General features: G+C 45.5%; 1 protein-coding gene across 3 annotated transcripts in view; it reads right to left on the bottom strand.

Annotated features, from left to right (window-relative positions):
- The window catches only part of SESN3 (sestrin 3), a 77,217-nt gene that overhangs the window by 18,608 nt on the left and 34,091 nt on the right, over positions 1-24,518 (bottom strand). The window contains exons 1-5 of one of the 3 annotated variants that reach the window (XM_040426315.1): positions 9,636-9,709; positions 8,353-8,415; positions 1,416-1,613; positions 665-847; positions 161-406 (exon numbers count right to left, since the gene is read on the bottom strand). In XM_040426315.1, the coding sequence (XP_040282249.1) occupies positions 161-406; positions 665-847; positions 1,416-1,523 (537 nt within the window). In that variant the 5' untranslated portion in view covers positions 1,524-1,613; positions 8,353-8,415; positions 9,636-9,709. Of the gene's footprint in view, positions 1-160; positions 407-664; positions 848-1,415; positions 1,614-8,352; positions 8,416-9,635; positions 9,710-24,518 lie in introns of those variants that run through there. The other 2 variants (XM_040426316.1, XM_040426317.1) reach the window with 2 other exon arrangements.

Raw genomic sequence — 24,518 nt, 5'->3', positions numbered from 1 at the left:
ACCACTGGGATCCCCACTGGATACAATGGAGAGTGTACGCGCTGCGGTTTTGAAGTGGATTTTGCCACAAACGCATCCAAATCCAGGGGAAACAAATCCTAATAAGTTCGGATGAGAGGGAATATTTAAATATATATATATATAATCAGATCTCACCCACCTCGCTGACATTGGTACTGTTGCTCATCAAGCCTGTGTTCTCGATATTGTTGTCATTGGCAAGATCACAAACGCAAAACTTGTTTTTCGCCACTAGGTGGAGCCTATTGGAAGGTTCGGGGTCTCTCTCTGGATTGATGCCGCTGCCAAACACGAAACTTGCCAACGCGTGGTAATGAGCCAGCAGGACCACGGCGTGCACCAGCTCTGCCAGCGACCAGTTGTTCTCTCCTGTCTTTACCAATTTCTAGAGGAAATGGAAAGGTTTTAAAGTTGAAGAAACCCACCAGCGGCACGAACAGAACATCTGCGCCCACTGCACAAGTCCTTCATTGGGCACATGCGCCAGGTTTCTGTGAGTCGCGCCTACGCGGCTGAGCTGCAATACCAGACAAAGCCTATGGACAAGAGTAGCGCTGTTTATGGTAGAGAGCGTTTATACAAGATGACCCAGTGAATGGTTTCATTGTTTACTGTGCCCACTGGCCGCGGCTGGCATCGTTACCTGTATGTGATCTTTTGTTATTAACCACGGTCGGTGTGCCAGGAGCTTGTTGATTTCGTTGAGGTTTTTTAGCCTTTGCGGCACATATTCCAGCCCATTCAGCCACTCCGAGGATCCCCCTGTGTTCAGGAACTCGTCCACGTGCATGTTTATCAGGTACACGCACTGGTGCCGCGCCGCCGCCTGAGAGGAGGGGAGATGGCGGTTATTGCATAACAGACGTATTTCAGGGTCTAACGTGCAGTAAGTACCTATAGAACATTATACTGTGCCCCAAGACCAGTGCGGTATGTGGACGGGCACTGTAAGGGGAATGATGACTGCAACCCTGGAGCAAGTTGTGCAAAAAAGTGGGGAAAAACAGAAATGTGTTACTTCTGCTTGCCATCAGGAGTGCCACACAACTAAACCAGTACTATTGCTGGGAGTCCCTCTATCTGTACCAACTTATGACACAGGAGTTGGCAGTGCCACGCTAGTGCCGGCTTTCTGGTCCTGCCGGGGGGCGCTGCAGCAGACGCTGCCTGCGGGGGACACTGCGGCAGACACAAAGAATTTCTGCCCACTGCAGTGTGGAAAGCTAACCCTCAGAAAAAGCCTAAAACATCTAGCCTTGCCAAAATTACTTGCACCTTGTTAGCGCATTACAGAGGGGCAATAACCCAGGATTTGCCCCAGGATTCAGTAGAACGTCGTGATAAAAAGCCAAGTAACAGAATAAAGACTGTAAAACACAGACAGGAGCACTCACCATGATGGCGATGTAGTGGCGGTAATGGTAAGGCAGCGGGCCGTCCATGCGCAGCATATAGAACTGGGTGCGGAGGAAGGACTCCAGGTACTGCGGGTGGAGGCTCATGACCCGGGTGATGTTGTCCAGGCGGCCCGACGTGCTGTATTCTTCCACCAGCCGGTTGACCAGTGTGACCACATCGTTGGTTTGTCCAAACTAATTGAGAGAGAACAATCATCAAGACACTGAAAAGCAGAGACTTATCTAGATACACAGCATCAAGAATTACAGTCAGCAGATTCTGGAAAACCTCTCATATTTATATCTATCTAATGTAGCTAATCTGAGATCTCTATATCTGATAGCGATCTTTCTGATATCAAATGAGCTTTACTGGCAGGACTAAATACATTTTAGCATTGCCAAAGCAAGCGCAAAATAATTGGGTAGGGTTGTGGGATCAGGATACGTCCGGGGTGGGGGCATAAGAGTCTGTGACATATCAGGCTCCTCTCAGTCTATGGCAGGCAGTAATATATTGTGCTGCTATGCTCCTCCATGGAGGTGAAGTCTGGGCAGAGATCAGACAGTCTCCTGCAGTGAGCGTCCCTCACGGTTGAGTATGTGGGGCACCGCAGCAGAAAGTGAGCCTCATCCTCCATGGCCTGGTCACACTGCCGGCACAGTCTCCTCTCCCTGGGCTTGCACTCTGTCGGTGCCTGAGCAGGCTGTGGGCGCTCAGTCTGTACCGACTCAGGATCTGTCAGTCTCTGGGGTTGGGGATTTTTTTCCAGATATGGGGCCAGTTTGCACTCCCTCTGCAGGCTCTGACGTTCTAATGTCGTTCCTCCAAACGCTGATATACTCCTCTTGTGTATCATCCTCTGGATTTCCCCCTTTGCCAGGCTGTATTGGTTGGTGGCTTGGTCAGGCTGGGTTTGGGTGACTTGTTGCGGATTGCTTCGTTTTTCTGGGACCTCTTGGTGTAGCAATACTTTGTAATGGTGGGAGCTGGGACTGCTGCTATGCAGATGGGCGCTCAATGATAGCGCCCTCTTCTGGACAGCAAGGTAAGGTGGGACTCTGCCCAGCTCTGCTTGACAGGCGCTGTTAGAAGTGCTCCTGTGGACCTGGAGAAGGTGTTTACGGAATTCTAGGTGGAATATTTCTGTTGGCCCAGAGTCCCACTTTGACCAGTCTGGGTATATGTCTGGGCCCCGGTCTTCACGGCCATACAGGAGGATTGGGGCAATGATGGTATTTAAAGCCAGACGGTCACTGGTGCCTTGAGATCATACAGACGTCTTCTGATGGCATAGAAGGTTATGTACTGTATGCCTTGTCTTTTAGGGTTTCTATGGCAGATTTCTAGGCCTAGGTAGGTGTAGCTGTCGGTTTTTGAAAGTGGACAGTTGTTTAGCAGGAAGGGAGGACGCCCGGCTGGTCTCAGGTTTCTCTTCTGGAACACCATGATGTTGGTTTTCTTTGGATTGATGGGCAGTGTCCACGTGTGCTGAATTTCTCCAGAATTTTCAGGTTATCTTGGATAGATATCAGGATCTATCTACTGTATCATCTATCTATTGTATCTCCTACCTATTATCTAATATCTACTGTATCTATGAGAAAAATGGCAGCACCAGACAAAAATATTGTAGCAGAGGTGCAAGCCTGACGGGACAAGACTATTACCCAAATAAACAAAAAATGCAGAGCAGCAGCACACTCAAATTATGGGAAAAGAAGAAAAAAGTTTTTTCACCCATGTGGATGTGATGTTTCAGCTCAAACACTAGAGCCTTCCTCATGCCTCTCTCTCCCATAGCTCTCTCTCATATCTCTCTCCTCTCTCTCTCTCTCTCATGTCTCTCATATCTGTCTCTCTCTCATGTCTCTCATATCTGTCTCTCTCTCATGTCTCTCATATCTGTCTCTCTCATATCTGTCTCTCTCTCATATCTCTCTCATATCTGTCTCTCTCTCATATCTGTCTCTCTCTCATGTCTATCTCTCTCTCATGTCTATCTCTCTCTCTCATATCTGTCTCTCTCTCATGTCTATCTCTCTCATATCTGTCTCTCTCTCTCTCTCATATCTGTCTCTCTCATATCTGTCTCTGTCTCTCATATCTGTCTCTGTCTCTCATATCTGTCTCTGTCTCTCATATCTGTCTCTGTCTCTCATATCTGTCTCTGTCTCTCATATCTGTCTCTGTCTCTCATATCTGTCTCTCTCACTCATATCTGTCTCTCTCACTCATATCTGTCTCTCTCACTCATATCTGTCTCTCTCACTCATATCTGTCTCTCTCACTCATATCTGTCTCTCTCACTCATATCTGTCTCTCTCACTCATATCTGTCTCTCTCACTCATATCTGTCTCTCTCACTCATATCTGTCTCTCTCACTCATATCTGTCTCTCTCACTCATATCTGTCTCTCTCTCTCATATCTGTCTCTCTCATATCTGTCTCTCTCTCTCATATCTGTCTCTCTCTCTCTCATATCTCTCTCTCTATCCATCCTCATATCAATCTGTCCGTCCATCCATCTCATATCTATCTATCTGATATATATCTGTCTAATATCCATCTAGTCATCCATCTATGATGTATCAATTGATCTCTCCACCTAAATATCTAACATTTATCCATCCTTCTAGATCTTTTTTTTTTCTCACTAAAATTAATCTATCTACATTGCCTGAGAAAGGCCCAATAGTGCTGAAACACTGCATATGAACAAATGGCTGAACGAAAAGACTAACTTTAAAAAAAAAATATTTGAGTGCTGCCGATATACACCCTGATAGCAGATTATTAAATGTTCCATATTATTATAACCACAGGAAAAAAAAACATCGGGGCCAAATTCCATCAATTTAGAGGGCCAACTAGGGGTCCGACTTTAATTTTTCCGGCACACAGCTCCATAATCCCTGCCTCCCAGGCATAAGGCTAAGTTATAATATTCTGACTGCCTGCAACCACCACTAGGGGGAGCTCCTGACTTGTGAGGCACACAGCTCCCAGTGATGTCAGTAATATAACTGCGTCTGTAGCAGAAAAGGGCTGTGAAGAGTTTTCGACATCACAGTAAATATACTTCACTGCCATGCTGGTGCAAATAGAGGGGAAAAAAACACCACTTTTTCAGCTGATCCAAAGCAAAGCAAAGCTGAATAAAATCAGAGAACAAGCTGCCGATCTGTTATTTGCGGGGCCTGCTGGCTAGTGAGTCGGCGTTCTTCAATGTACCGTGAACCCGCTGACTCATCAACCCCAGAAGAAATTCCTAAAACCCACTACAAAAGGCTGTGAGCAGACTGTCTCTCATATCTGTCTCTGTCTCTCATATCTGTCTCTGTCTCTCATATCTGTCTCTCTCACTCATATCTGTCTCTCTCACTCATATCTGTCTCTCTCACTCATATCTGTCTCTCTCACTCATATCTGTCTCTCTCACTCATATCTGTCTCTCTCACTCATATCTGTCTCTCTCACTCATATCTGTCTCTCTCACTCATATCTGTCTCTCTCACTCATATCTGTCTCTCTCACTCATATCTGTCTCTCTCACTCATATCTGTCTCTCTCTCTCATATCTGTCTCTCTCATATCTGTCTCTCTCTCTCATATCTGTCTCTCTCTCTCTCATATCTCTCTCTCTATCCATCCTCATATCAATCTGTCCGTCCATCCATCTCATATCTATCTATCTGATATATATCTGTCTAATATCCATCTAGTCATCCATCTATGATGTATCAATTGATCTCTCCACCTAAATATCTAACATTTATCCATCCTTCTAGATCTTTTTTTTTTCTCACTAAAATTAATCTATCTACATTGCCTGAGAAAGGCCCAATAGTGCTGAAACACTGCATATGAACAAATGGCTGAACGAAAAGACTAACTTTAAAAAAAAAATATTTGAGTGCTGCCGATATACACCCTGATAGCAGATTATTAAATGTTCCATATTATTATAACCACAGGAAAAAAAAACATCGGGGCCAAATTCCATCAATTTAGAGGGCCAACTAGGGGTCCGACTTTAATTTTTCCGGCACACAGCTCCATAATCCCTGCCTCCCAGGCATAAGGCTAAGTTATAATATTCTGACTGCCTGCAACCACCACTAGGGGGAGCTCCTGACTTGTGAGGCACACAGCTCCCAGTGATGTCAGTAATATAACTGCGTCTGTAGCAGAAAAGGGCTGTGAAGAGTTTTCGACATCACAGTAAATATACTTCACTGCCATGCTGGTGCAAATAGAGGGGAAAAAAACACCACTTTTTCAGCTGATCCAAAGCAAAGCAAAGCTGAATAAAATCAGAGAACAAGCTGCCGATCTGTTATTTGCGGGGCCTGCTGGCTAGTGAGTCGGCGTTCTTCAATGTACCGTGAACCCGCTGACTCATCAACCCCAGAAGAAATTCCTAAAACCCACTACAAAAGGCTGTGAGCAGACTCTGTTCTCTGCATGTGCTGTAGCTGAATGTATTGTACTGTTCCCTGGTATCAGCCACTTCAGCCGGGGGAGGGGCGTGACTTTATTGTCCCTCATCTGCCCCCCCCCCCCCCCCATGATCAGGACTTCACGGAAAGCATCTGATAAAAAGTTAGTGGTGGGAGGCAGCACTTATTTTTTGGCATGTGAAGCGTGTGCGTTCATTAAAGCTCCCTCCTCTCTCTTTTCATGCGGGGTTATTTTTAGTAAGAATGCAAACATTCCCCACCCGGCCTGAGATGCAAGCTCAGCAGCACGCTCATTTTAACCAGACAAACCCAGTGACCCCCGATCACGAGGAAACTGGAGAACATGAAAGAGATGGATGGGAAGACGAGCTGCAAGACTCCACCGTACAACTGCGGGAAGCCGTCAGAAACTTTGGGGCTGCTAAAACTTCAGGTGGGGGTTGGCAGGAGTTTAAAAGGGGCCACAGTGATTGGGCGAGGACGACGGCCTCTTCCTCTTCGGCCTAAGATGTCATGTCCGTTGATCATGTGACCTTTCTGGCGCTCAGTCCTATTCGAGTAAACAGGACTGAGCTGCAATACCAAGCGCGACCACTATACAATGTACGGCGCTGTGCTTGGTATGCTGTAAAAAGGCCGCAGCCCTTGTCCCAGAAGCGGCCCCAAATAGGCGGGCGTGTCGGGAATCACACCACCACAGAACCGAGGTTGATGGTCTATCCTGAGGATATTTCAGTCTCAGAAAAACCCTTTAACTTTCTAAAATACCGCCGTCACTGTACACCCCACCGCCTCCGGGGACGTGCCGGATATCTCCCTGGCTTCACATACATGTAAGATCTTCACCTATGACGGGCGTGCAATGAACGAGCGTGATGTCCTGCAGGTCCAGGGGATGGACACACAAGAATAAGGGCATTTTGTTTTCCTTCATGCTCATCCCTTTCCTGTTTCCTATTCCAAGTTCCTTCCTTATAAAAGCACGGAGAAAATGCCTCGTCATGGGGAAACTCCGAGGAAAATCTAACATAACATGGTAAATGATCCATCATGTATCTATCCATCTAATATCTACATATCTAATCTAATACTTATCTCTCTATCAGATATGTATCTATCCAGCTATATATCTAATCTAATATCCGTCCGTCTATCTAACATCCGTCCGTCTATCTAACATCCGTCCGTCTATCTAACATCCGTCCGTCTATCTAACATCCGTCCGTCTATCTAACATCCGTCCGTCTATCTAACATCCGTCCGTCTATCTAACATCCGTCCGTCTATCTAACATCCGTCCGTCTATCTAACATCCGTCCGTCTATCTAACATCCGTCCGTCTATCTAACATCCGTCTATCTATCTATCTAATATCTATCGAAAATCTGTCTATCTAATATCTATCTCTGTATCTAGGACATCTGTCTGTCTCTATCAATCAAGAAAAATGAAAACACAGCTGCACTGTCAGAGGTGACGGAAAACTGGTGCAATCCCTCTAAGAACGTAGGCAATCAGTCCAATGGATAATCCAATAACAAAAATAAGGCAGCACTTCAAGTGAAGTGAAGATGGGTGGTGGACCTTCTTTATTCACCCCACGCAAGGTTTCAGCCCTGCTCAACGAGGCTTGACAAAGGTCTCATTGAGCAGGGCCGAAACCTTGCGTGGAGTGAATAAAGAAGGTCCACCACCCATCTTCACTTCACTTGAAGTGCTGCCTTATTTTTGTTTTTAGATTATCTATCAATCTATCTCTCACATATCTCATACCTACCTGTATCTCATACCTATCTGATATTTATGTATGCAATATCTATCTATCTATCTAGAAAGAAGATACAAAAGCTGGGCAGCACAGCAGTGTGACTTGTAGATGCAGAGTGCCATCGGCTGTAGGGACGATCCACCCACAAGATATCAAATAGATAAGAGATTCCACGGCACATCCAAGGCGTAAAAAGCAAGTAGATACTTTTATTCACCAGACAGCGACGTTTCGGTCCACTTACTGGGACCTCTCTCAAGCATTGATAGGTCCCAGCAAGTGGACCGAAACTGTCTGGTGAATAAAAGTATCTACTTGTTTTTCACGCCTTGGATGTGCGGTGGAATCTCTTATCTATCCATCTCTAATATCTCTCTCACTTCCATCGGTCCCTATGTAGACCGGTCACATTCCATGACGGGACGACTATTCTAGAAGACCATTCTACCTTGGTCCTGTCACACAGGCTTCACCGTATCCTTATCACATCTAACAATGTACACAGGAAGACAGACACAGGACCACGAGGACGGACAGACAGCAGCTCACACAGATGGCGTGTATAGATTGCTAGAATTGGTGATAGAGTTGATTAGTGGAGAAGCGATTGTCTTTATGATTTAGGTTTAGATCACATGAGGAGGCCATGATAAGGAAGATGGCGTCTCCTCGCTGTATATGAAGCTGTTGAATGCATTTACCTCTTTCTCGGGGATATAGGCACTTGGTCCTCTTGATGGTTGGGATATTATGATTTTCTTATCCTAAAATGAAATGGATAACAGGGCTTATAAAATGCTGAATAATGTAAAGTGTCTAATCCGTCCTCTATGAAGTGACTCTGGGCCTTGTTCACCCAGTGGCATCTTGGCCGCCGTTTTCACTGTCAAGGGGATTGTCACCCAGCTTTGCTTAAAGGGGACCTCTTCTCTCTCCTCATGTTTTAGTAAATCGGTGTATTCACCACAAAATGATTCTGCAGCATTGTTACTTTTAACTCTGTATCATGATATTCCTCTGTTGTTCCTCCTGGAAACATATGACTAAATAGAAAACTGGTTGTTACCATTCCCCTTGTCAATGGGGTGTGTTCCGACATGAACCAATCAGTGCTGACGATGTCGGACCCCTCTGACAAGGTGTCAATTTATTACTGCATGTCCAGGAAGAACCACAGAGGAACCACACAACTTTAACCCCTTTGGAGCCGTGCACCAGAATTTTGATTCCATGGAGAACAGAAGTAATAAGTGCAGCAGACATGTCTGGAGAGGTGAAATTAGAAAAAAGGAGGCAGCGCCACTCGTGGGTTGTATCTGGTATTGCAGCTCCGCCTCAATTATTGATTAGCAATATTTCTAATAAGTTTAATTCATATTTCTAATTAATCTCATACAACCCCACAATGGTTATCACTCAGCTTTGCCAGAAAAAAATAAAACCAAGCAATATCAGATTTTTTTTTTTTCAAAGGGGAAATCCTACCAAAAGTCCAGAAAGGCAGTTAATAGAGGTAATTTTTTTTCCATAAAAGAATACCCTTTCATCATTTTTCGCTTCCACGTGTCCCCTCTGCTGATGCTGCTAATATGTACTGTGGAGATTCTAAACAATCAGCCTCCTTCCCCCTCTGGCAGCTGACAGTCCCTTCGTACTTCCCCTGCAGGAGCAGTCGTCTCAGCTGTACTGCAAAGGCTCTGCTCCTTTTTTATTGGCTGCCCTACATAGGATAACCATGCAGAGACCTGAGCATGTGTGACCACCAGCCCTCGGCTCAGTAGGTAGATGCGCACATTACTATACTCTTTGAACACCAGGTGGCGACATATTTTTATATGTAAATGTCATAACTCTTTCTCTCTTTTCTTTTAATGAGTTTAAATACAAAATGAGTTTAGGACTTGGTGCTTTATTTTAATACATATGATTTAGGTGTCTTTATAGAAAATCTCGTTAAGAAGTGTGCTGTAATATTGGTGCTTACAAAGAACAAACTCGCCACTAGGTGACGATGACGAGGTTGGAAGCCGAGGGCTTTTTTCCACTGGTTGCTTTGCTTGCAGCTGTGGGTTGATTTTGTATATCTACTTAAAAGACACACAAAAGACATAAAAGGAACACAGATATAATGTATTACTAAGTGTGACAATATATCCTTACAAAGGAAAGGGTTGAAAAAATAAAAATAAATTAAAGAGGACCTATCACCACTCCTGACATTAAAGGGGTTTTCATATTGATAGCCTATCATAAGGATAGGTCATCAATATCTCGATGGGGTCGACATCTGGCACCCTCGCCGATCGCTGTCTTGCGAGGCCTGTGACATCACGTTCATCGGTCACATGGCCTGGGAGCAGTGAATGGGCCAGGGGTGCAATACCAAGCACGACCACTATACAATGAATGGCGCTGTGCTTGGTATGCGGTGAGGAGGCTGAATCACTCAACAGAGCACCGCAGCTGATCGGCGGGTGTCCCAGAAAGTCCGACCTCCACTAATCGGATATTGATGACCTATCCTTAGGACAGGCCATCAATATAAAAATCCTGGACAACTTCTATAAAGTTCTGTCATAGAACTACTACCCCTAGCCTGCTTGCGTATGATGGAAGTTATAGTGCCACACCAGCCTGACAACACATGTTAGTCAACAGACCAAGATTTTTGCAAGTGTTCTCATAACCGAATCGAAAGTAGGTGGAGGTTGCCCTAATTTGCAGCAAAAGGGGGCAGGGCTTAAAATATCCTACAACGGGGGATTCAAAGTTGAAAAGTATGAGAGCACCAAGACAGAACATACAGACTTCATACAGCTGTGGTCCCTGGTCAGATTCGAACCCAGGGCTCCGGCGCCGCAACGGTGATATCCCTGCTGCCGCTGGTTAGAAACTTTTACAGTAAGATAGCAAAAATAAATATAAAAAAAATAAAAAGAACGAGAAGATAAGATTTGGCATTAAACAGGTCATTCAGGCCTGAGCAAACAACCACCATACAGTTTACATGGCCTTTGGCGAACTTGATTTGGCCAGGGTGACTCAACGTGGTGCTTTAGGGGACATAAAAAGAGGCCTGAGCCCGAATATCAGCACCATGGTCTATCCTCTATCTAAAAAAAGAAGGGGTGCTCTCTTCCAAATTAAAGGGGGTATCCTACTTGTTAGAAGGGTGCCTTGACAATAGCTAAATCACAAGGTGTCCACCTGCTGGAACCTCCGGCGATCAGGCACACTCTGTGGTAGTAAGTGTTCCATTTTCCTGCAGCACCACCACAGGAGAAATGAAGTATTACAACGTGTCCATTCAAACCAAAAACAGGTCCTCCCGAAATAGAGACGCTCTCTTGTGATCCTGATCAAAGGACCCCCCTCTTAACTATGAATTTTCCGATAGTACCTCACATATTTTTCCTCTGTTTGCAGACAGCTCATTGACCCATTCATCTCCGTGGGGCCATGCATCCACATCCACATCAGTGTGGATCCGTTTTTTGTTTTGTTTTTTTCTTCCGTACGTTATAGAACACGTCCTATACTTGGCAGTTTTAGCCTTTCTTTCGATGGGAGTGACAAAGCCACGGAACGCACACAGATCAGAATGCAGACACGGTCATGTGCGTGAGGCCTCATCCTGGAAACCCCTGATGGTCCCAACTCTAGGACATTAAAGGAACGATACAAAGAAGACAAGTCTATTGGAGGGATCTGGGTGTCACATTGGAAAGAGCGCCCAGTTTTGGCCATGGCGGTGGCTGGTACAGAGTCATTCTAGTGAATGCGATACCAGACACTGAAGTGGCGATGATGTAATGATAGGAGGAACTTTTAGGGGCCAGAATCCAATTTGCACCCTGTAATGGAAGCAGCTAGGTGAAAGGTTCTGAAATCCCAGGACGTGTTTGTACACAGGTCACCAGCTGCTGCGCCTGACGTTTCGCCCCAGGACATGCACTATTGGATGACAGGGACACACCTTCCTGTTTACATGTGGGGAAAAAAAGTGCAGTGACCTGGAATGACTCTGACCCCAGGTCGTCTCGCAATCGGCAGCTGTGGCTGCTGACAAGGAGCAGAGATAATAACGTGGTGTGTAAGCCCCTGTCATACAGGCACTGATAAAGGCCCTTACCACCATGACTTGCAGGATTCTCTATAACGGAAAAACTGCTCCCCCTACGAACAAATAGATGGGACCTGGCAGGTGCTGGATAATCAAATGTTCTGGATCATCAGACACCTAAAATATATAAACCTACATGATTACCTCATGGACATCTTGCCGTGCTTTTTATTTTTCAATTTGGACTCTCCTGACGCGTTTTCACCATGTAAACCAATCACTGTGGTTTGTTTCCATCCTGTAGGTAGCACTTCCTGCTGCTGTATCCAACCAAACCCATGATGCACTTCTCCTTCCTCTGCCACAGCTTCAGCACCGTCCCTAGTTTATAGCTCCTCTCACCCTGCTAGTTACACAGAAAAGACCCTATCACTGCCCCTAAAAACACCCAATAATTTATAGCTCCTCCCACCCAGCTAGTAACAGACACTCCCCTATCACTGCCCCACCCATGGACATAACATCACAGGAAATAAGAAAGAGCTACATGGACATGGTCATGTGACCACAGCCCAGAACTGAAAATTTGGATCGATAAAGGGAAAATAAATAAATAACATAATTACTGCGATCTTCATAAAATATGATTTTAAAGGATGTTAAGGCAAACTGGAAAACCCCTTTAAATTTTACTTTTATTGTCAAATAGCTAATGACAGCTTTTGGAGGTGTATGGGCCTCTTATCTCTGTCCATATTATCCTGGACTATGAGAAATTCTGGACCACTTGGTGCTACATTTATAAGACCACACAAGATGAGCTGCCTTAAGATGACAGCAGTGATAAAATGGTCTTTTAGGGCCAAAGTTCTCTACATATACGCCAGGTTGGGGGAGGGGGGGGGGTCGCACCGTCCTCATGTTGCTTTAGAGTATTCGAGTGTGTGTGTGTGTGTGTGTGTTTGGGGAGGGGGGGGGTAAATGGCAGAGAAACCATTCTAGAAGTCTCCAAGATGACGACCAACAAAAACAGGATATGAGGAGAAGATCACCACTATTAATACGATCAGGTAGACGCTCATAAAGGCCTCGAGATCAAGGAGACGCTCAAAGGCTTCGAGATCAGCGAGATCAGGGAGACGCTCTTAAAGGCCTTGAGATCAGGGAGACGCTCAGATCAGGGAGACGCTCATAAAAGCCTCGAGATCAGGGAGACGCTCATAAAGGCTTCGAGATCAGGGAGACGCTCATAAAGGCTTCGAGATCAGGGAGACGCTCATAAAGGCTTCGAGATCAGGGAGACGCTCATAAAGGCTTCGAGATCAGGGAGACGCTCATAAAGGCTTCGAGATCAGGGAGACGCTCATAAAGGCTTCGAGATCAGGGAGACGCTCAAAGGCTTCGAGATCAGGGAGACGCTCATAAAGGCTTCGAGATCAGGGAGACGCTCATAAAGGCTTCGAGATCAGGGAGACGCTCATAAAGGCTTCGAGATCAGGGAGACGCTCATAAAGGCTTCGAGATCAGGGAGACGCTCATAAAGGCTTCGAGATCAGGGAGACGCTCAAAGGCTTCGAGATCAGGGAGACGCTCATAAAGGCCTCGAGATCAAGGAGACGCTCAAAGGCCTCGAGATCAGCGAGATCAGGGAGACGCTCTTAAAGGCCTTGAGATCAGGGAGACGCTCAGATCAGGGAGACGCTCATAAAAGCCTCGAGATCAGGGAGACGCTCATAAAGGCTTCGAGATCAGGGAGACGCTCATAAAGGCTTCGAGATCAGGGAGACGCTCATAAAGGCTTCGAGATCAGGGAGACGCTCATAAAGGCTTCGAGATCAGGGAGACGCTCATAAAGGCTTCGAGATCAGGGAGACGCTCAAAGGCTTCGAGATCAGGGAGACGCTCATAAAGGCTTCGAGATCAGGGAGACGCTCATAAAGGCTTCAAGATCAGGGAGACGCTCATAAAGCCCTCGGGATCAGGTAGACGCTCATAAAGCCCTCGGGATCAGGTAGACGCTCATAAAGCCCTCGGGATCAGGTAGACGCTCATAAAGCCCTCGGGATCAGGGAGACGCTCATAAAGGCTTCGAGATCAGGGAGACGCTCATAAAGGCCTCGAGATCAGGGAGACGCTCATAAAGGCCTCGAGATCAGGGAGACGCTCATAAAGGCCTCGAGATCAGGGAGACGCTCATAAAGGCCTCGAGATCAGGGAGACGCAAATAAAGGCCTCGAGATCAGGGAGACGCTCATAAAAGGCCTCGAGATCAGGGAGACGCTCATAAAAGGCCTCGAGATCAGGGAGACGCTCATAAAGGCCTCGAGATCAGGGAGACGCTCATAAAGGCCTCGAGATCAGGGAGACGCTCATAAAGCCCTCGGGATCAGGTAGACGCTCATAAAGCCCTCGGGATCAGGTAGACGCTCATAAAGCCCTCGGGATTTGCATTTTTACAATGGATCCGCGAAAAAAAACGGATGACATACGGACGTCACAATTTGCGGACCGTAAAACACATACGGTCGTGTGCATGTAGCCAAAGGCTGTGAAAAAAATATGAAAAAATAAATCGCCCAACATTTCCCACCTTTGTAATATATCTGCCTCTGAGGCAGATTTACGGCCCAAAACCAAATCTGTGCTTGTGGCCCATAGCAACCAATCACAGCGCAGCTTTCATTTTTCAAGAGCAGAATATAAAATTAAAGCTGCGCTGTGATTGGTTGCTATGGGCAAAACTACAGTTTCCCTTTTAGACAAGTCTATAAATGTCTTTGGGGGGGGACTTATCAAAACTCGTGTAACCGAAAACAGGTTTAGTTGCCCCTAGCTACCAATCAGATTCCATCTTTCATTTTCCAAAATGGCTCTGAAAAATAAATGTGGAATCTGATTGGTTGCTATGGGCAACTAAGCCAGTTTTTATTTCCTTTACAGTTTTGATATATGTCCCCTTTTGAATTTTTCCTTATATATATATTTATATACACACACACCTATATATATATATATATATATATATATATACCTGGAAACCATCAACAAGCTGCAATTTGTATCTATTAGTCATTTGGATATCACTCTCTTCATTTGCGCACAGCCCGACTCGGTATTCAAAGCGTGACATAATTAGAATAAAAAATTTCCCATAAACACCATCCTACCTGCTGACAGTTTCCATGGAAAATGAGCTTTGTTTAGCTCAAAAATGCTAAAAATCAAGAAAGGGAAACAAAGATATATTACTAGGGTTTTAAGCCAATGCAGATAACTGATCCAAAAAATAATAATAATAATAAAAAGATAGTATCATACGGTATATACACCAATAGATGCGGTTAGACAGGAAGCACCTGCTTCAGCTATGTGTGACCGTATCAGCGTTGTGGGCGCAGGTCTGTACTCTCTGTACTGTTAGGCCTCTTTCACACGGGCGTCATGTTTTTTGCCCGGATAAGATGCAAGTGCATTGCGGGAAAATGCGCAATTTTTCCGCGCGAGTGCAAAACATTGTAATGCGTTTTGCATGCGCGTGAGAAAAATTGGCATGTTTGGTACCCAAACCCGAACTTCTTCACAGAACATGGTTATAAGGGAAAATAATAGCATTCTTAATACAGAATGCCTAGTACAATAGGGCTGGAGGGGTTAAAAAATTTAATAAAAATGTAACTCCCCTTAATCCACTTGTTCACGCAGCCTGGCATCTCTTCTGTCTTTTTTCTTCAGGACCTGGGTAAAGGACCTGTGGTGACGTCACTGCGCTCATCACATGATCTTTTTTTTACCATGGTGATGGATCATGTGACGGGCCATGTGATGAGCGCAGTGACATCATCACAGGTCCTTTACCCAGGTCCTGAAGAAAGAAGACAGAAGAGATGCCGGCTGCGCGAACAAGTGGATTAAGGTGAGTTAAATTTTATTTTTTTTAACCCCTCCAGCGCTATTGTACTATGCATTCTGTATTCAGAATGCTATTATTTTCCCTTATAACCATATTATAAGGGAAAATAATAATGATCGGGTCTCCATCCCGATCTTCTCCTAGCAACCGTGCGTAAAAATTGCACCGCATCCGCACTTACTTGCGGATGCTTGCGATTTTCACGCAGCCCCATTCACTTCTATGGTGCCTGCGTTGCGTGGAAAACGCACAAAGAGAAGCATGCTGCGATTTTCACGCAACGCACAAGTAATGCGTGAAAATCACCGCTCATGTGCACAGCCCCATAGAAATGAATAGGTCCGGATTCAGTGCGGGTGCAATGCGTTCACCTCATGCATTGCACCCGCGCGGAAAACTCGCCCGTGTGAAAGGGGCCTAACTGTCCTTAAAGAGGTCCTGTTACCTCTCCTGACATGTCCATGTTAGCAACTACTTGCATTTCCTATTCTTACAACTCAATGATTTGCCATTACTCTATTATTCCTACTAGAAGTTACAAATGAATTGCTAGTGGTTTGCAATGAAGGTACAGCTTGGTGTTAGCAGTTGGGGGGGGGGGGGGGGGGGATGTCCCTGCACGGCCTGACACTACCCAATCACTGACTGCATAGTGTTAGACTATGCAGGGACACACCCAAAACTGGTAACACCCAGCTGGACTATCACTGGTAATTAATTCATAACTTCTAGCAGGAATAATAAAGGAATGGCACAACATAGAGTCATAAGAATAGAAGCTCCAGAATTGTTATTACATGGGGTATGCAAGCAGTTACTAAAACAGACATGTCAGGAGAGGTGACGGGTCCTCTTTAAAGAACCCACTGGGAAATTAACTGTACCCCTTTAAATGTGAGTAGCTCTGCGGGTGCAGATATATGACCCCATAGATCAAACCTAAAAACAAGGGATTGTGTCAATATCCTGTGTGGAAATCTGTTCCATCAGCAGGAAGCTTCTGCAGAACATACAGGGGGAGATTTATCAAAACTGGTGTAAAGTAGAACTGGCTTAGTTGCCCATAGCAACCAATCAGATTCCACCTTTCATGTTCCAAAGGAGCTCTGAAAAATGAAAGGTGGAATCTGATTGGTTGCTATGGGGAACCACAGTATTTAAGGAAACATCATATTCTTACTGCAGGTTTAGTTAGATGTAATTTCTAATCTTTGTCACCATGGGAATCGGACAACTTCCTGGTGAGTTGGCGGATATGCATAGCAGACAATGAACAAGCTGAGCTGCAGTATAAAGCATGGGGGACAAAGAAGCAGTCTGAACATCTAAGGCTACTTTCACACTAGCATTTTGGCTTTCCGTTTGTGAGATCCGTCATAGGCTCTCAAAAGCGGTCCTAAACGGATCAGTTTTGCCCTACTGCATTCTGAATGTTAAAGAATCCGCTCAGAATGCATCAGTTTGCCTCCGATCAATCACCATTCCGCTCTGGAGGCGGACAACAAAACGCTGCCTGCAGCATTTTGCTGTCCGCCTGACGAAGCGGAGTCAAACTAATCCGTCCTGGCACACAATGTAAGTCAATGGGGACGTATCCGTTTTCTCTGACACAATAGAAAACGGATCCGTCCCCCATTGACTTTCAATGGTGTCCAAGACAGATCCGTCATGGCTGTAGAAGACGTAATACAACCGGATCAATTCATGACGGATGCGTGCGGTTGTACTATTGTAACAGAAGCGTTTTTGCAGATCCATGACGGATCCGCAAAAACGCTAGTGTGAAAGTAGCCTAATACAATTTGTATGAGCCACTGGATTCCTAAAACCAGCCGCACTGTTATCACACAAACAATCTGCTGTAGCGTCAGGGACGTCGGATAGCGGGCTACATGCCTTTTTCCCTGAAGAGCTCATTAGTGTTCTTCCCCTTCCAAAAAAGAAAATATAGCTGTGATCCTAAGAAAATCCGGGCACTAGGCCTCCGAGGTTTATGAGAACTGCACTCTCCTCTGCATTACGAAGAGACATAGTCAGCCTAACAGTTATTTCTTCCCACCCACCCACCTCTCTCTCCACACACATGCATTCTGGGCTCAGCCAAGCATGCATGTGTTCTCAATAGAAATAAGCTCTTAGCAAGCTTTGCCTCTGATGCCACCAGATGTCAGATATCCTACAAGTCAATGGTTGACCTTTTAAACCGGCTTTAAGACATGACTTGGACAATAACTAAGCCAGCAACTCATCTGCAGACAGCTGTTTCGGGGGGGGGGGGGGGGGGGGGGGGGGGGATTTGGGAATACCATATCTCCTTATGGACACCACCTAATGAGTGTAAGGAGTCTTACAAGCCAGGCAATGCTCCTCAGTTATTCTGGGATGAGGGGCAATCAGCCCAAAACAGCTGTCTGCAGATGAGATGCTGGCTTCGTTTTTATCAAAGGACTTTTTTCTAAAAGATTGACCATGTACTTATAGGATAGCTCTGGTGCCATTAGAGGTAGAGCTTGTTAAGAGCTTATCTGCATCCCTTTCTTCCCAGAATTCCAGGAGTGTTGTCTGGCCTATACGACTCCTCGCGCAGATTCTGTGCTCTCCATAAGGAGATCTAATACGTCTCAAATTGTGTTTTCAATAGTAAGAATCTGGCACAGTCTAATGTCTTGAGAACCAAAATCTGCTGTCAGGGAAGAATCTGAGACAAATGCAAGCCACATTATGCCTCAGGGCTCAGCAGGTTGCATTGATGTGAGGCACTGTGTACCTCTGGCCTCATTAATTAGTTTCATTAGGAGGTATACCTCGATTATACTGACATTATGGCACTGCTATCAAGACAACTTTTTGGTTGGCTTGCCCTGGCACTGCCCTACTACCTTCCTGTCGGACCTGGCATTTCCCCTTTAGCAGAACCTTCATAAGGTGGCATTGGGGTCCTTGGAGTTGGTGTCAAAATGCAGACTCTGGGTGGGGGGGGGGGGGGGGGGGGAGTTGACTTTAATCATAAACATGGACCAAAATTATACTGGAATATTTTGTAGGATGTCTTGAAGCTCCTCAGAGAGAAGGCATCTGCAGGTGGTTCTGGTGAACCTTCTCTGGCACCAATGATTGGGGGTAAATTCTAAGCGATCTACTGTATGTGGTGTGATGGGCAGGGCTGCATTACTATTTAGTCTTTTATTTAATTTGTAATCCTAATAATAATGGCCGCTGTGGACAATTAATTCCAAATTCTGTGCTAGATGGACCTAACTATAGGGCCCAACAGCAAAGCTTGAGATGGGGCCCCACTGAACCAGGATCACAGTGTCTCCCCGCTTTGCCATATACATTCTGAACAAGCACAGAAATAACACATGTAGTGATGTCATAATAGTGATGTCAGAGCGCACAGAAAATCTACTCCGTGATGTCATAAGGATAATACAGTAATTATTTCACAGAGAGCACATGGACAATGCAAAGTAATGCCACATCACAGATATTATGCACAGTGATGACAAAGAATAGGCCAAAGCACACAGTGATGTCACAGTGCAGGGATAATATATTACACACAGTGATGTCACAGTACAGGGATAATAAACACAGTGATGTCACAGTACAGGGATAATAACTACAGTGATGTCACAGTACAGGGATAATAAACACAGTGATGTCACAGTGCAGGGATAATAAACACAGTGATGTCACAGTACAGGGATAATAAACACAGTGATGTCACACTACAGGGATAATAAACACAGTGATGTCACACTACAGGGATAATAAACACAGTGATGTCACACTACAGGGATAATAACTACAGTGATGTCACAGTACAGGGATAATAACTACAGTGATGTCACAGTGCAGGGATAATAAACACAGTGATGTCACAGTGCAGGGATAATAAACACAGTGATGTCACAGTACAGGGATAATAAACACAGTGATGTCACAGTACAGGGGTAATAAGTGATGTCACAGTACAGGGATAATAACTACAGTGATGTCACAGTACAGGGATAATAACTACAGTGATGTCACAGTACAGGGATAATAACTACAGTGATGTCACAGTACAGGGATAATAACTACAGTGATGTCACAGTACAGGGATAATAAACACAGTGATGTCACAGTGCAGGGATAATAAACACAGTGATGTCACAGTACAGGGATAATAAACACAGTGATGTCACAGTACAGGGATAATAAACACAGTGATGTCACACTACAGGGATAATAAACACAGTGATGTCACACTACAGGGATAATAAACACAGTGATGTCACAGTACAGGGATAATAACTACAGTGATGTCACAGTGCAGGGATAATAAACACAGTGATGTCACAGTGCAGGGATAATAAACACAGTGATGTCACAGTACAGGGATAATAAACACAGTGATGTCACAGTACAGGGGTAATAAGTGATGTCACAGTACAGGGATAATAACTACAGTGATGTCACAGTACAGGGATAATAACTACAGTGATGTCACAGTACAGGGATAATAAACACAGTGATGTCACAGTGCAGGGATAATAAACACAGTGATGTCACAGTACAGGGATAATAAACACAGTGATGTCACAGTGCAGGAATAATAAACACGGTGATGTCACAGTACAGGATCACAGTGATGTCACAGTACAGGGATAATAAACACAGTGATGTCACAGTACAGGGATAATAAACACAGTCATGTCACAGTACAGGTATAATAAACACAGTCATGTCACAGTACAGGGATAATAAACACAGTGGTGTCACAGTACAGGGATAATAAACAGTGATGTCACAGTACAGGGATAATAAACACAGTGATGTCACAGTACAGGGATAATAAACACAGTGATGTCACAGTGCAGGGATAATAACCACAGATATGTCACAGTACAGGGGTAATAAGTGATGTCACAGTACAGGGATAATAAGTGATGTCACAGTACAGGGGTAATAAGTGATGTCACAGTACAGGGATAATAAGTGATGTCACAGTACAGGGATAATAAGTGATGTCACAGTACAGGGGTAATAAGTGATGTCACAGTACAGGGATAATAAGTGATGTCACAGTACAGGGATAATAAGTGATGTCACAGTACAGGGGTAATAAGTGATGTCACAGTACAGGGGTAATAAGTGATGTCACAGTACAGGGGTAATAAGTGATGTCACAGTACAGGGGTAATAAGTGATGTCACAGTACAGGGGTAATAAGTGATGTAACAGTAATGCCCCTGCACCTTACTGCTGTGTAAAAACGGACATTTAGTTGTTGGGCCCACTGCTATGCTTCTACCCTGGTAGCTCTGCCCATGGGGTCAGGGTCTATGAGCTGAACTCTACAATACCGCAGGACTCAGCACATCTGCGCGCACCGCTCTGCTTAGTTCATATAAACTGTATAAAACAAGCAGTGTAATCGGGAAGCAGATTAGGCCGTATCAGCAAATTGGCGGCTGATAAATACAATGTAAGAGCCAGCGCGGACTGAGCGCCATAGTCAGAGGACTATCACAGCTCCAAACAGTGGTTATCTGGAGGTCAACAGGAACAAGGTCCGAACAGATGGGATGTTCCTGAAAGGACCACAAAGGGGCTAGCCTGATGTGAGATGGGACACATTCAGGAACACCCAACGATTTTCACTTAAAGGGAACCTGTCACCGGGATTTTGTGTACAGAGCTGAGGACATGGGTTGCTAGATGGCCGCTAGCACATTCGCAATACCCAGTCCCCATAGCTCTGTGTGCTTTCATTGTGTATAAAAACCGATTTCATACATATGCAAATTAACATAAAAGAGTCATATTTTCAAGCTCTGACTCATCTCAGGTTAATTTACATATATATCAAATCGGTTTTTATACACAATAAAAGCACACAGAGCTATGGGGACTGGGTATTGCGGATGTGCTAGCGGCCATCTAGTTCCCTTTAAGAAACCTGCTGAACCCCGATGACATCTGGAGCAGTTCCTTTAAAAGGGGTAATCTCACCTCATCAAATGGCCCTTCTATCACTTAAAGTCCATCTGTCAGCAGTTCTGTACCTAGGACACTGGCTGACCGGTTACAGGTGCGCTTGGCAGCTGAAGGCATCTGTGTTGGTCCCATGTTCTCATATGTGCCCACATTGTTGAGAGAAATGAAGGTTCAATATGTGCAACTGAGCCTCTAGGAGCAACGGGGGCGTTACCTTTACTTTCAGATCCTCTGCTCTCTCTGCACTTTGACAGGGTCGGGCACTGTAAATATGATCACACCTGGCCCTGTCAATTAAAGTGCAGGGAGCACGGCAGTTGCAGAGAGAGCAGAGCCTCTAGGTGTAACGGTAACGCCCCCGTTGCTCCTAGAGGCTCATTTGCATATAATAAAATATCGTTTTTCTCAGAAATGCGGGCACATATGAACACGGGGCCAACACAGATGCCTTCCGCTGCCAAGAGCACATGCAACAGGTTTCATAGGTGCAAAACTGCTGACAGATGCCCTTTAATGCTGCCATCTCTTAATACTGTGCCATAACTCAAAGCCAGAAGGGTTTCTTGGATATTGTGTAACGGTTGGCATACTTAGATGTGCACTGAGTATTTATATAGGTTTTCGAAATCCCATCAGGCGGCTTAACTTCTCTCTTTCTGACCACATCTCCTTTTCAGAGCGCCTTCCGCTGTTTTTAGCATTATGTGGCTTATCTTGAAATGCGGTATACACACAGAGCAGAGGAAGAAGAGACAACAGCAATGGGAGACCATTTAAAGTGGTCCTCCAGTTTAAAATCCCATTAGCTGGGGCATGTACAGAACACTTACCTGACGCCCTCCTTTTCAGCTGCACATCTACCGGTTCCCGGCCGCACCGCTTCTCACACTGTTCGTCCGTAGTCCAATACACCAACTGGTTGTCCAGCCCTGCTCTTCGATTGGCCAGCACTGTTCACGTGAGCAGTGCTGGCCAATCCGAGGGGCAGCAGGGAGTGTTTTGGACTACCACATGCACAGTACGCACCAAGTAGTCAGAGAAGTGGCGCGGCCGTCTTGGATGGCAGAAGAGGAGGCCGGGAATCGGTGGATCTGCAGCTGAGAAGACGGAAAGGAGGACACCAGGTAAGTGTTCTGCTTGCTCCCCAGTTAATGTGAATTCTTTAGCTCGTAATCCACAAGGTCGCTTTATAAAGGGGTGAGCTCACTAGAAGCACAAGATAAATGTCATTAAAGGGGTTCTGCCAGGTGTCGGACCCCGCTGGTCTGATGACCAATCCTGAGGATAGGTCATCAATATAAAAAGCCCAGAGAACCCCTTTAAAGGGGATGTCCCACGGAAAATATTCTACAGTTTCCAAACCAGCATCGGGATCTCTGAATACATTTGTAATCGCATGTAATTAAAAAATTATTATAGCTACTGAATTATTCAATAAAATGTATCCGTATAGCGCCACCTGCTGTTTGTTCTTTTTCTTATTTCTTTGTCCAGCTCACTGAGATGGCCGCACATGCTCAGTTTCATACTTCAACTGCCTTCTGAGCTGTGATAGGGAGAGAGCTCCAGCAGAAAGGACACTCCCCTTGAGCTGCCAGCAGAAAAGACACGCCCCTTCAGCCGCCAGCTTGATATAAATCTAGCATAATAACAATGAATGAGGAGATCTCAGGACCCATGTGAGGTCCAGGGCTGGTTCTAGCTTTGTTAGAAAGAGATTGTCCTGTACTATATGATGTAGGGCTGCAGTAAACGATTATTTTAGTAATCGAGTATTCTACCGATTATTTTTTACTAGGACTGCAACGATTCAAATGTTTCATTTATAAAGTGGGCGGAGCAGGCGCGTCACGTGAGTAAGTGACGTTACGCCGCCGCCCGCTCTGCCTGTTACTGGAGCTTCATTGTAAGGTAAAAGAAGATGCGGTGATAAAGTTACTGCCGGTTAAGGAATACTGCTGTGAGCGGCGGGGCCGGGGCTGGTATGGGGAGGGGGATCTGTGGATGGCACTGTTATGGGGAGGGGGATCTGTGTATGGCACTGTTATGGGGATCTGTGTATGGCACTGTTATGGGGATCTGTGTATGGCACTGTTATGGGGAGGGGGATCTGTGTATGGCACTGTTATGGGGATCTGTGTATGGCACTGTTATGGGGAGGGGGATCTGTGTATGGCACTGTTATGGGGAAGGGGATCTGTGTATGGCACTGTTATGGGAGGGGGATCTGTGTATGGCACTGTTATGGGGAGGGGGATCTGTGTATGGCACTGTTATGGGGAGGGGGATCTGTGTATGGCACTGTTATGGGGAGGGGGATCTGTGTATGGCACTGTTATGGGGAGGGGGATCTGTGTATGGCACTGTTATGGGAGGGGGATCTGTGTATGGCACTGTTATGGGGAGGGGGATCTGTGTATGGCACTATTATGGGGAGGGGGATCTGTGTATGGCACTGTTATGGGGAGGGGGATCTGTGTATGGCACTGTTATGGGGAGGGGGATCTGTGTATGGCACTGTTATGGGGAGGGGGATCTGTGTATGGCACTGTTATGGGGAAAGGAGGATCTGTGGATGACACTGTTATGGGGAGGGGGGGATCTGTGGATGACACTGTTATGGGGAGGGGGGATCTGTGGATGACACTGTTATGGGGAGGGGGGATCTGTGGATGACACTGTTATGGGGAGGGGGATCTGTGGATGACACTGTTATGGGGAGGGGGATCTGTGGATGACACTGTTATGGGGAGGGGGATCTGTGGATGACACAAAGCATAAGATGCTATATAGTGTCATCCATAGATCCCCCCCCATTGCATAGTCATCCACAGATCCCCCTCCCCATAACAGTGCCATCCACAGATCCCCCTCCCCATAACAGTGCCATCCACAGATCCCCCTCCCCA

Source organism: Bufo bufo, chromosome 3 (assembly GCF_905171765.1).
Source record: "Bufo bufo chromosome 3, aBufBuf1.1, whole genome shotgun sequence".
Taxonomy (NCBI): Eukaryota; Metazoa; Chordata; class Amphibia; order Anura; family Bufonidae; genus Bufo; species Bufo bufo.
Note: the sequence above shows the minus strand (reverse complement) of the source record. Positions and strands in the feature narration are given on the sequence as shown.